Source organism: Micromys minutus (assembly GCF_963924665.1).
Source record: "Micromys minutus genome assembly, chromosome: 1".
Lineage (NCBI taxonomy): Eukaryota > Metazoa > Chordata > Mammalia > Rodentia > Muridae > Micromys > Micromys minutus.
Window position 1 is genome coordinate 182,068,764 of NC_137969.1, and position 13,772 is coordinate 182,082,535.

The window sequence follows — 13,772 nt, forward strand, 5'->3', positions numbered from 1 at the left end:
TCCTCATTCTCGAGACCTCCTCCCTGACACAGGTTAGCGAGGACTGTGTGTTGCCCGCCCTCTGGCCACTGCTGTCATCAGCAGACTGTGTGGTGGCTGCCTGTAACATACCCTGCAGCAAAGCCTCCTCATTAGACTAAATTTGAGCTTAATTAGTGCATAAATGGGAAATGTAGGACTCATAATTTGTGAGATTGGATAACTTTCTACTAGTCTCCCTGTCAAAGCTGTGTATGGTTTTCATTTTAACATAACTGCATTATTGGGGATGACTGGACTAATCTTAAGGAAAATTTCCACGAAGAAATGGAGTTAACTGGGAAGTATAGGCCCATATTGATTGTAGACTTCTTTCTGTAGAGGTCTGATTTTCTTAAAATTGATAAGGATCTGAGGACTGGGGATCTAACTCAATAATACAATGCTTGCTTAGCATTCCAGAAGGCCGGGGTTCACTTTCTAGCATCCCATAAATACAGTACACAACATCTGTTATTCCAGCACTCGGGCTGTGGGGGCAGGAGGATCAGGAATTCAAAGTCATCTTTATATAGCAAGTTCAAGGCCAGTCTGGGATATATGAAACCTGTCTTAAAAATTCAAAAAGCGAAGGAAAAAGAGGAAGTAGGGAGAGCTGTAGTCTCCCTAGCTATGGGGTAATTGAGTTTATTAGTGTCAAATTAAAGTAGTTGGTTGCTCAGTGATATTCCGCAGGTATACTATGTCATTCATAAAAGTGCTTGTCAGGGACAGTGGCGCACTATGCTCTGGGAGTCATGCTAGCACCTCAGTATGGGTAGACGACAGACTACACTTTAATGTCAAGAGACTCCCTAATGCCGTGCTAGCTTTATAACACAGAGCAGTCGCAAACTGCCTTCTGCCCTGGGTTATGCAGTACCCGTGATTCTCAGGGAAACCTGGACAGTCTGGATACCGGCTGTACCGACTGCCTCTCGGAGAGGTCTTCTGTGGGATTTTAGTGTGTGATGGCTTCTCTCCTAGATCGTGATGCTTGTGAGTGAGAACCCTCTGCTGGCGGACGCAGCTGCTCTCAGTAAATGCCACAAGGTGATGGATTTGATCTGTGAGAAGTGCATGAAACAAAGGGACATGAATGAAGTGCTGGCTATGAAAATGCACTATATCAGCTGCATCTTCCAGAAGTGCATCACCTTCCTCAAAGAAGGAGAGGACAAGTTGGACGCCCTGATCAAGAGGTATGGCTTCTGCCATGACATGTTGAAATATGCTCAAGGTGCCCTCTTAAACGAATTATCACTTTGGCAGCATTGGTCACTGTAGGAGTGACATTCAGTCTCCCAGAACAAGGGACAATATTAGACTCAGATGGAGCTTTAGCCATTTCTGTTGTTGTTTTTACTGATTTATTCCTGAGGAATTCAACGAAATCTACTCAAAAATGCATAAGACCAACCAGCTGGAAAATGGTCCGAGTGATGAACTCAAGTGTTTTGTGAAGTTGGCCACTGTAAGGCCACTTCCTGTGTCTTTTGCCACACCTGTTAGAGCTGTGTGTGACCTTTGTCTAGGCTGGATTCCTACCGGTACTTCCTGGGCTGCTACCACACCTGCCAGAGCTCTGTATGACCTTTGCCCACTGACCGTAGGGATCTATCTGATAGGCAGCTTTACTGAGGAAGAGGAACTGAGTCACGAGCGCATGGCTCTGTGAGAGCTTCAGTGCGTCCTACAAACAGCTGACTAGGTCATCAGTAGCTGGCAGGCCAGAGGACTGCACTCAGGCCCTTGACGGCTCATGCTAATCAGATCTTGAAAACAAAGGCAGGCCCACTATATGGTCCGAATAACAAATTAGATTGAGTCCATCCTTGAGGTTTGGGGGATTTTGACAATTTAATAAGAAACTATTAAAAGCTTTTGGGTCTTCCAAGAAGGGAATTGCTTTAATGTCTCAACCTGAAATGTTTGGAAAAAAAAAAAAATGTCTTTCAGCTTGTTGAGGGGCAGAGCGTCTGATGGCTTCCCAGTGTATCAGGAAAAGATCATCAGAGAGAGCATCAGGAAGTTTCCATACTGTGAGGCTACACTGCTCCAGCAGCTGGTGCGAAGCATCGCTCCAGTTGAAATTGTAAGGCTCCTCTTCGCTCGCTGAAATGTCCAGTAAGATCAGACCACTGCATGTTGTGTAGTTCTCCTTACTGTTCGTTTTCATGGCTTCAGGAAAATTTTGGGAACAAACCTGGAAATAAGTGACTTGTCGGTGTTCCTTTCCATAGGAAAGTGGTTATAAAGGGGGCAGGTTTGGGAATAGCTTTGTAAATGCTGCGCTGTTTGGATGCCTGCCTAAGGAAGGATAGGGAAACACGTGCGTGCATGGGTGGCCGGAAGAATTACTAGTGGAAATTTACAGAGTAGATGTATGCACAGATTGGTCATCTAGTGTATCAAGGTTGGGGCAATGGGCCGTGGCTGGATGAGCCAACAGAAGACAGGCTGTGATGCCTGGTTGCAATCTCAAAGTGTCCCTGCTTATGTGCACCTTCAGTACCTCTAGTGGGGCATGTTCCATACCGCTTCACACTTTTATAAGCCTTTCAACCAAATCCTGCATCAGTCTTTGCCCTGCAAACACAGCTTCCCTACAACATAGCTTCCTCTGTCCCTCTGGCGGTTTGGTTCCCTTTTCTGTCCCTCTTGTTCTATTGCTCTGTTGTCACCCTCAGTGTGGAAAATCAAGACTGAAGTGAGTTCCAGGTATTCCCATCTAAATGCTTAAACTCGGTAGTTAGTTCACTGTGGTCTGGGTGGGTAGGTGTGCAGGTTCAGGCAAAGAGGAGAGAAGTCGGGCAGGGGGAAGAACAGCCTCTGCCTCCATTGCCGGTGCTGCTCCACCTCCATTTCTGCAGCTGCTGCAGGGGTTGGGCTGAGCCAGCAGGAGACTGACTAGCCTGGAGGGGTGCAGGGGAGCTTCTGGTGATTTCCGGAGAGCGGATCTCTTCCCTAAGCGGGAGTGTTACAGCTCTCATGACAGACGCTCTCAGACGACGGAGTGATTCTTGCACATCTTTATTACTTCCTTCCTTTTTCTTCTTCTTCTTTTTTTTTTTCCAGAGCTGAGGACCAAACCCAGGGCACTTTGCCACTGAGCTAAATCCCCAACCCCTCTTTATTCCTTCTGGATAAGATTCTTATATACAGTTTTGGGGTGGGTCAGGGTCTGACAGCAGGTACTTGTTATTGGCTTGGCCTAAGAGCTTGGGAATACTTCATCTACTTATGGGAGGGTGTGGTCCTGCTTCTCTGTGACTGATGGCCACAGACCTCTCTCCAAGGGTCTATGGGGAGACTGTAGCTACTTGTACCCTGGCTTCCTGGGAGTTTAGGGAAGTGCCTACCATCCCTTAGGGTCACTGGGGCTTCGGCCTTATCTCGACCAGAAATCAGGATACCTTTCACAGCCACAGTTCACAAGCTTCTTCATATAGAAGCTTTCATATAGAAGCTCTAACTTTTAAAATACAGCTGGCTATTTGTCATTTAAGCTTTTAGAAGATTAGGTAGCACATCGTGAGGATGAATAGTGATGGATTTACTAGGCATGGCCAACAGAGTTAAAACAGTCAGGCTTTACTTATTCATATATACTCAGATAACTAAAGCTAGGGGACCAGGACTGGCGCAGCTGCTCAGAAATGGACAGTGGGTAAGGTAGGGGTCCTCTCACCCTTGGACTCACATACACGTAGAGGGCAGAAAACAACTCTGGGGAGTTGCTTCTTTGCTCCAGCACTGGATGCTAGGGTTAGGTCTTCAGGCTTGCGCCCTCTGAGGCCTCGAGCTTTGATGTAAACAGACCTCATCCCTGTGCACAGACTTCCTGCGGGACAAATGCTCATCTCAGGCAGGCGGATGGGACAATGCTATCCACACAATCGCCACTTTAATCTGTGTCACACAGTCACCCTGAGCTGCACATGTGTCCAGTGGAGTAGAGGTTTTGACGGATTTACACAGTGGTATCCCAAACTAAATTACTCTCTGCTGGTGAGAAACAACTAGCAGTGCCTGTCACTCCGCTGGTAAGTGGGGACTGGTACTGTTCCTCCAGGAGAGAAATCAAAAGCAAGCCCAGAAAACCTGGGTGTTTGCCTCACACCTCGATGCCTCAGAGGGTGCAAGCTTGATGAGCTGAGCTCAGTCTTTGTGTCCTGTGTCCTCCCAGAGTTGTGGTCTTCCCTCTACATGTATGCTGGTGGCCAAGACAGCCATTGTTGCCTATGCGGGTTCTGAAGCCTGCCTCCCCTGCACCCCCCACACCCTCCTCGGGCATAGGTTTTGGTTCCCTTTATGAGCGTGGGACTCTGGCTTCTCCCCAGCAGAGCTCAAAGGGAAGTGAGTTTGGCTTTCTTAATCTCAGTTGAGCACTGTAGCAGGTTATATGGCAAAGAACTTCCTTTGTCTGTCCATTAGCAACGCATGTTTTAACTTCAGGAAAACTATCTTGTAACAGCAAGTTTTTTGACCTGTGCCCCAGTTCCTGAGACTCTGAGGCTTAATTATATGAATAAGTACCTGGGCCATAAGCTTGGGCTTGTTCCCTGACTAGCTCTTAACTTCAGTAACCCGTTTACTCTATGAGTGCCACATACCTGGTTACCTCTGCTCAGTTTTATGCCTCTATCTCCTTAGAGTTCAGGGTAATTCTTTTTCTACACCTACTCTATCCCAGAGTTCCTCTCTCCCTATTGGAAATCCCACCTACTATTTCCTGCTTCAGCTCATTGGCCAGTTAGCTTTTTGTTGATAGATGATGCTTCCATACTAGCTATTTTGGGGGAGGTTATTGTATTTATTTATATTTCTAATGTTATCCTCCTTCCCAGTTTTCCCTCCACAAACCCCCTATCTCCTCCCCCTGCCCACCCACTTCTGCCTCAGCACCCTAGCATTTCTCTATGCTTGGTCATCAAGCCTCCACAGGACCAAAGGGCTCCCCTCTCATTGATTCCAGATAAGGCTACTCTCTGCTACATATACAGCTGGAGCTAGGGGTCCCTCCGTGTGTACTCTTTCGTTGATGGTTTAGTCCCTGGGAGCTCTGGGAAGTCTGGTTGGTTGATATTGTTCTTATGGGGTTGCCAACCCCTTCAGCTCCTTCAGTCCTTTCCCTAACTTCTCCGTTGGGGTCCCCACGCTCAGTCCTCATCTGTATTGGTCAGGCTTTGGCAGAGCCTCTCAGGAGACAGCCATACAGGGCTCCTGTCAGCAAGCACTTCTTGGCATCAGCAATAGAGTCTGGGTTTGGTGTCTGCAGATGGGATGAATCCCTAGATGGGACAGTCTCTAGATGGCCTTTCCTTCAGTCTCTGCTCAACTCTTTTGACCCTGCATTTCCTTTTGACAGGAGGAATATTAGATTGATATTTTTTGTGGTGGGTGGGTGGCCCCATGCCTCAGCTGGGGGGCATGCCTATTCACTGGATATGGTCTCTACAGGTCCTGTCTCCACTTTGTTGGGTATGTCAGCTAAAGTCCTTCCCATTGGGTCCTGGGAACCTCCTGGCATCTGGGACTTTCTAGTGGCTACCCCTAGTTTCCCTCCCCCCCACCGCTACACACCTTCAGACCCTCTGTACTTCTCCCCCATCTCCTCCCATATCTGAATCAGCTCCCCTTTTTTTCCTCCCCCTGCTCTCTCCCTCCCAGATCCCTCTCTCTATTCCTCAGATTATTTTTTCCCCCTTCTGAGTAGGACTGTAACATCCACACTTCTGTGTGGTCTTCTTTCTTCATGGGTTTCATGTGGTCTGTGAGTTGTATCATGGGTATTCCAAGCTCTTTTTTTTTGTCTAATATCCACTTATCAGTGAGTGCATACCATGTATGTTCTTTTGTGACTGGGTTACCTCACTCAGGATGATATTTTCAAGGCCCATCCATTTGCCTAAGAATTACATGAAGTCACTGTTTTTAATAGTAGAATAGTACTTCATTTTGTAAATGTACCACAATTTTTTGTATCTATTCCTCTGCGGAAGGACATCTGCATTCTTTCTAGCTTCTGGCTATTATAAATGAGGCTGCTATGTAAAGAGTGGAGCGTATTTTGGTTATATGCCCAGGAATGGTGTAACTGAGTCCTCAGGTAAAACTATTTCCAATTTTCTGAAGAACCACCAGACTGATTTGTAAAATGGTTGTACCAGCTTGCAATCCCACCAGCAGTGGAGGAGTGTTCCTTTCTCAACATCCTCACCGGCATCTGCTGTCACCTGAGTTTTTTTTTGTTTGTTTTGTTTTGTTTTTAATCTTAGCCATTCAGACTGTCATGAGGTGAAATTTCAGGGTTGTTTTAATTTGCATTTCCCTGATGGCTAAGGACGCTAAACATTTCTTTAAGTGCTTCTCAGGCATTCGAGATTCCTCATTTGAGAATTCTCTGTTTAGCTCTGCAAGCCATTTTTTAATAGGGTTATTTGGTTCTCTGGAGTCTAGCTTCTTGGGTGCTTTATATGTTTTGGGTGTTAGCCCTTTATCAGATGTAGGCTTGGTAAAGTTCTTTTCCAAATCTGTGGGTCTGTACTAGTTTTTATCTGCAATGCATGCAGGTGGTGATAAGCCAGTGACGTGTGGACTGTGGAAGAGGCAGGGGTGGGGCTTATTAGATATGTGACAATATAGCTGGACCAAGCTGGACAACAGAGAAGAGCTGTCTACTTGACATATTCTGGGGGGGTTATTAATACAGGGTGTTCTGTGTAGACAGGCAGGCATTGGTTCATGATCACAGTGCCTTGGTGGATTAGTTGTTACAGGATAGGATGTGAGGCTCATTCCTGGATGATCAAACAAACATGTCATTATTTAACTTCGTAACAGATATGGTGAGTTATTTCTCAGGAATGGCCATCTGCAGTGTAGCATGGGTTACTAAGGGTCAAACTCCTGAGGGTCTATGTGTGCTCATTAAAGAGTGTCAGCATCACCATGGCCAAAGGTAGATTGTAGCCAGGGTTTGTTCAGTTTAACTCTTTCTGGTTCTACTCTAGGCAGCAGCAACCTTACTCTGAACCCAGCCTGCTTTGAACTAGTAACCTTCTGATTTGGCTCAGCACAGCTACCACCCCCAGAGCATCATCCATAGTCTTTGACTTTGTGACATGCACTGAAATCAAAGCATCCTGCTTGTTTTCAGGCTGATTAGCAAAGTTGATGACACAGTTTAATTATCAAGGACATTCTTGTCACACAACAGTGGCAAGAAGGAGTCTCTGTGGTTACCCATTTGTATTATGATGCCATTTTTTGTTCTGAAGCCACAACTCACATGCACCGTCATACTCTTAGCAAAATATCCCGTGTTTTGTCCTCAGTTACAGCTGGAGTGTGAGTGTGTTGAGTAGCTCTCACAAAGCTCCTGTCTTCATGATGAACCTGTCTCTGGCAGTTCTGTAAAAAATACTATGTGAACATGACAGTGTCAGGGATGTGATGTCCATTGGTGGGCCAGAACTATGTTCTGATACAAGATTCTATCTCTTCATGGCTCAACCTATGTGTGCCACTGAACCAGCTAGACTCTACATGTGAAAGGAAAGAATTACACTGATTTATAAAGATTCGGTACAAAATTAAGCCAAGTATTTCTCACTTTTTGTACACCTTGGTATTACCTGGGACATTAGTAATAATGCAGTTTCCGGGAGCACACCCATAGAAATTCTGATTTTGAATGTATGGGTTAAGCAGATGGACCTCTGTTTACCAAGTGTGGTTCATGTCAGCATTTGAAGGTACTGGCTATGCACCTTCTTACCTGATAAAATATGAAATTTACTTAGGCTTGTTTTGCCTAACTTCCTCTTTACTTTATTTCAAAAGATAATTCTTAGGCCTTGCGCGCGGAAAGTTACTTATATTGAAAAACTTGGTAATTCGAAAAGCAACTTTTAAAAACGCTTCTTGAATCTTCTGAATGTTTTCTTAGACTATCTTTAGGATGCAGGACAGATGGAATATTGTTCTCAGGTGATGTTGCTCAAGGATCCATTCTGACAGTAATAACAGTTCTTACATGGAAGAGGCAAAGACTCAGATGAAAATCCAGCACAGTGAACAAGTAGCCAGTAACAGGATCAGTTAAAGTAGCCCCTTAGTTTTCTTATCTTTGAAAGGCTTTTTTAATACCTTTGCATCAGGCAGATAGATGTTTATCTTTAGAATTTTCTCTATCAAAAATTCTTATAAACTTTTCACAACCTTTTACTAGCACCATAATAAATTTCAGTTATATGTATGTTTATTAAAGAGGGTAGAACATTGAAAAGTATAACGTCATGAAAATGCTTTAAAAGATGAGATAGAAATTAGTGAGATCTCTGTGTTTATCCTGTGGGCTATCAATGTTGAGTTGATGGGGAATCACTATTAATGGGTTTAGATATTAACTTGATGAGGTCTAAAATAATTAGATTATTAATATCTGTTAGCTTTCAAAGAAATGAGATTCAGACTGCTTTAGTTAGTGAGCTTTTGCCCAGTTACTGGGGTATCACCCCTAATCTATCTCTATTTGCCAGATGTTAATTCCAAGCTGTGCTTCCCGAATACTTGCTGTTTGAATCTACTTTTCCTGGGTTACTTCTGCTCTACAAGTCTGTCATGATGGGTCATTTCACTCAAACATGTGCTCCTGGAACATCACATCACATCTAATGGAAACCTTCTTTCCTCCCTTTCCTTTCCACCTTCCTTCTCTCTCTCTCAGTCACTACCTATGACCCCTGTAGCCACTTCATTTTAACCAATAGTTTTACATTGGTAAGCAGAGTTTACATAGCATCATTTGGTTCACATGAGGATCTGCTCCTGGAGACAACCATGCCTTAGAGGTGGGCAGCAGTATTTAGCATCTGAATACATAGCAGCACCACACCAGTTACCAGAAATGGGGTATCAATATTGACTTGATGTCAGTTCTCAGCAAGAAGAAAAAAAAAAAACCTGCAAGTTCCATTCTGTTTCTGAAGTTAGCATCATGTTACTGACAAATACTAATTGGAAATGCTTTTACTCTAGAATAGGGGTATTTTTTTCCTTTCATTTATGTTGATCCATGCCCTACTTGCTATATAATTTGTGTAGGAGAGAGTGTTTTCAGAAGGCTGATTCTTTATCATAGGGTGTGTGCTGTCTTGAACATTAGCGATTTCTTACTTGGGGGTTCCCATCGATACCTTTGTTCAGTGATACATACCTCTGTGAACTTCCATGGGGATCTCAGTGGATATTTTTTTTTTTTTATCCTCTTCGCATCCTTCCAGGGTTCTGATCCCACTGCATTCTCCGTACTCACCCAAGCCATCACAGGACAAGTGGGCTTTGTGGATGTCGAATTCTGTACCACCTGTGGAGAAAAAGGAGCGAGCAAAAGATGTTCGGTTTGTAAAATGGTAAGAGTGGAATTCCCTTAAACTCAGTGGTGTGTAGATAAGTTTGGACCAAGCTGACTGCTGTATCCTAACATATATTAATCTTAAACGGTAGCTCAGAAAGAGAACTGCTCCTGTGCTGTGGTTTCTGTGTTTACTACTGCACAGAAAGAAAAGGAAAGAATGAAGAAGAGGGAACAGATCAGAGAGCAGCAGGGCACAGGCTGGTGCTGGTAGGAAAACCCAGCCTGGGACAGTTCACAACCATTTTATGTTGGCTTCTCAGTCCTTTAAATTAGAACTTCTGATTGCCAGCAAAAGAGGGTCCCTAAGATCACCGCTTTCCCATCCCCTAGAGTTATCTTCGTAAGTCCATATCTGATTGAGTTCTTCTCCCATCCTGATCCCGCCCTCATGTATGTGTCTAGTACATTCACCAAGTCCCACTGGTAGCATTAAATCTGTTGATTTAAAGGGCAGAGTGCTTCAATTTATTCTGACACATCAGCATTGGCCACCGTCATGTGGTTCAACAGCTTTACCTGCTTAAATGACTTCCTTAGCCTGTTTCCTCAAGTGTGAGGTAGACCTCAGGTGGTAGAACTATTGCACACAGGAAAGCAGTGTTTAAGTGCATGGCCCATACTTCCTGCCTGTGGCAGGCTGCCTTCAGTTTGGCCGGTGTGCATGTTCCCAAGGCCATGGTAGAGGGACAAGTGGGTAACAAGAAATGCAAAAGAATTCTTTTGAGTTTTTCAGTTTTGTTTTTTGTTTTTCCCTGAGACCACCCTCTTGACTCTGCTTCCCAAATGCTGTGATCACAGACTTTTAATATTGCCAGTTCCCGAGAGTATTTTGTATATTTTTAATGTTTTAATCTAAGGTTAAAATTTCAAATCTGGACCAACACACAGCTGTATTTATATACAACCCCACCGCATATAATAGCTTTGTTTTGTCTTTTTAAATATGGAAAACGGCATCTTTTATAGGATAGCTCTTGGGTTTGATGTTTGTTGGGAAATCATGGAATTCTAAATCTCAGAATAAGATCAAAATTGTAATTGCTTTCAGGTAATATATTGTAACCAGACCTGCCAGAAAACACACTGGTTCGCACATAAGAAGATGTGTAAGAGTCTGAAAGATGTTTATGAGAAGCAACAGACTGAAGCAGCTAAACATAAGAGGCAGGAGGAAAAGAGTACGTACCAATCCGCTGAGCCTGTGCTGCCTCTAGTGTGGGAAATGCAGGCTAGGGTACCCCGATGCTGCGCCGCCCTCAGAGCTCAAGAGACTCAGCTCTGGGATACTGCATAGAATCAGTCAGCCGAGCATCCCAGGCAGGCAGGCACATAGGACTCTGATGATGTGGCCTACTCCACATTTGTTTGATGTGTAGTGCTGGGAGTCTTTTCAGATCACTCATGGAGGATTTTAATGTCATTGAATATGCCCTGAATATTTTTCAATGACAACCAGAAGACTTTAAAGATAGATAGAAGTCTTTACACTTTTAGTTACAGTTCAGGACTGTGAATGAAATTATAGTTTACTCATGAGTTATAGGTCACGTTGTAGATCTGATGTGCACACTCAACTCTGTATGCACGAGAACACTGGGTTACACATTTTTCCTTCTTCCCATAATATGTGAATGACTGTTTTTTCTCTGAAGCTGTGACTTGTTTCCATAGTGACTGTCATCCTCTGGGGACCTGCCCAGGCCTAAGCCCTAAGCCCAGAGGATATATCCTGCTTTCTTGGAAGTGTGTATAGTTGGAAAACATTGGCTATGCCCAACATAAAATTTTCTAGACACTTTCATCTCTACATACGAATTGTGGCTCTTTTCTCATTAGTGTGATTGAATGCTATGCTCAGAAGTTGTTCTTAAAAAGAAACATTTGTTGCTAAGAGACTAGTCTTGCTGTTTTGCCTTTTTTTTTTTGCTGTGGATCAGACATTTTTATCCTGTGTTGAGGGTGGAATATGATTAGGCTTTTACTTCTGACACTTCAGTGAGAAACACATAACTAAACATAGGCAGCTTCCTTAAGGGTTTCAGGTTAATTAAAAGAAAAACTCTTTAATTGCAGATTTTTCTCAACCCCAAACAGTTCTGATGTAGATTTCTGGACCTAGAGCCAGAGGCTTAAATTCTATGCAGGTGCTGCTACTGCACAGTGAAGTTCGGAGCAAGTATCCAACCCCTCTTACTGAGTATAATAAAAATGATAACTCGCCTCTTAAAGTGACAGTGATTCAGAGAGTAAACATTGTCAGAGTGTCTGGCACAGAGCAGCCACAAATACTTTCACTTTTTCTTTTTATTAGACGGGAGGCTTGATGCCAATTCTAACCATGTTGATGAAGATCAACCAGAGGCTGAAACGGGGACCTCTCAAGAAAATTCCACTGGCGATTCTTTGGAAGGGGAGAAAGAAGCTGGTAATGAGGCCGGACTGACCAGTGCACAGGACACTCCTACAGGGCCACAGCTGTCCGAGGAGTAAGGGCTGTGGACAGTGGCTGGCAGGGGTGGTCTTCATCCTGGCAGATAGCTGCGACTGCACAGCACTAGAATAGAGGCGTTCAAGCCAAGCTGCCTCCCACGCCCTGATTTCTGGTCTATAATTGAAAAAGCATTTCTGCAGAAAAAAAAAAAGTTTTTTGGTTTTTTTTTTTTTTTTTTCAAAATACACAAAAACAAGTCCATTCCTTTGCTGGCTCCCCAGTGATTGTACACAAAGGAAAATAAATCACCTTAAAGGAGAAATCTGGGTTCTAGGGAACAAAGAAAAGAACGGGGAACATGTGGAAAAGAAATGATGTTTAGGGAAGAAGGCATTCTGGGCACAGAGATGGGCAAGAAACCAAACTTACCTGTGAATGTTGTCTTGAAGTTGGACATACAAAGCTGTAATGAGGATGTTCTGTGTTCCTAAAGCTGTGCCATGGTTCAGCCTGCTGTGCTTTAAATAAGAATTCTCAAGAGCGCTTTGAACCCTGTTTTCCTTGCAGTGATACTCGACATGATTTGAACAATCAGAAAGGTTGGATCCATTGTACACACTTCCTGTAGAGCCATCCCACGCCCCATACTCTACCCAAAAGACCAACTCTGACCTTCCTGTCAGCTTTTCATGACCCCTCTCTTATCTAGAAACTGATCTATAGCTGTCATTTCGAGAATGTTCCATTCTGCGTTTTCAATGTAAGTGGCATGTAAGCAAAGCTGGAATGTCATGTCTGAAGAAGGTGCTGTCTTTCCATTTCCTGTGTTGGCTTTAAAATCAGTCTACCTACATACAGTCCACCTTGTTTCATAACTCGTGTGGAGACGCTGAATATCAAAGAAGATGATAAATACCAAGGCAAAGGTGACAAATGCACACATGAGAGGATGATGTTAAGATTATATAATCTGCAAAGTAACTAGAATTCTTCCTTCTCTCAGCTGCTCAGGTCCCTGAGTCCTGTTCATTCTAATCTTCCTTACGGCCATTTTTCTTCCAGCCCCAGCACACATATCTCCTCCTAACCGTACAGTCGTTCAGTGATGACCTCATGTGAGTAAACTGTTAACTATGGTATTTATACTTGTCAGTTGTAAAATGCTTCTCCTGCAAAATAAAGGCATTCATCAACGTGCCCCAACCGTGCAGTGATAGACATGTACCTGTAGGTTGTGAGTGGGCCTTCCAGACCCCTCTGAATGTTACCACACACTCCTCTCTCCTCTCCCTGCATTTCAGCGGTTCTGAATGCATACCTATCTCATTTCCCTCACCCCTGCCTCATTGAGCTCTTGTCCACACTCCGCCAGGCTCTGACAGCCTGCCTGTGAACCCTGGAGTCCAAGTACTGACACATGGTAAGTTCTCTGGGTGTGTGTGTATTTTTTTTTTAATCCATGTGTCCCCAACTTAGGGGCTGAAGAGCCCTGCAACATCAAAAAACTCAGAGTACACATCCCTGCTCCCAAAAATCCCGATGAAAGCCTGCCACCCTCTAGCTCATCCAGTCCTATAAATCCAAGATGGCAGCATCCTTTCAGATCCGAGTTTGCAGCCACACTCCACACTGTGAACTCCTCAGCCCCCCACAGTAGCATGAGTAATTTCTTAAGTGTCACCCTCTATATAGCTATATGTCGATGGGTGCTGTTTTTTTTTTTCAGGGAAATCCTAGTAAATCAGGTGGCCTTGACCAGTTTGGGCTTATAAATGACCCACTCCAAGTGACTTAAACCACAAATACTTATTTCAAAGAGTTGTGGAATCTAGAAATCCAAAATCAGATTTAAGTCTTCCCAAGATTGGTTCTGACAAGGCCCATCTTGCTCTATTACTA

The 13,772-nt window shown here is 44.0% G+C and overlaps 1 protein-coding gene across 1 annotated transcript in view; it reads left to right on the plus strand.

The window, feature by feature from the left end:
* ANKMY2 (ankyrin repeat and MYND domain containing 2) overlaps positions 1 to 13,064 on the plus strand; it is a 36,175-nt gene extending 23,111 nt beyond the window's left edge. Inside the window, exons 6-10 of the mRNA XM_080917596.1 lie at positions 1,006 to 1,220; positions 1,978 to 2,113; positions 9,309 to 9,437; positions 10,491 to 10,620; positions 11,754 to 13,064. Coding sequence (XP_080773722.1) covers positions 1,006 to 1,220; positions 1,978 to 2,113; positions 9,309 to 9,437; positions 10,491 to 10,620; positions 11,754 to 11,932 — 789 coding nt within the window. The 3' untranslated portion in view covers positions 11,933 to 13,064. The remainder of the gene's footprint in view (positions 1 to 1,005; positions 1,221 to 1,977; positions 2,114 to 9,308; positions 9,438 to 10,490; positions 10,621 to 11,753) is intronic.
* The last annotated feature ends 708 nt before the right edge of the window (positions 13,065 to 13,772 follow it).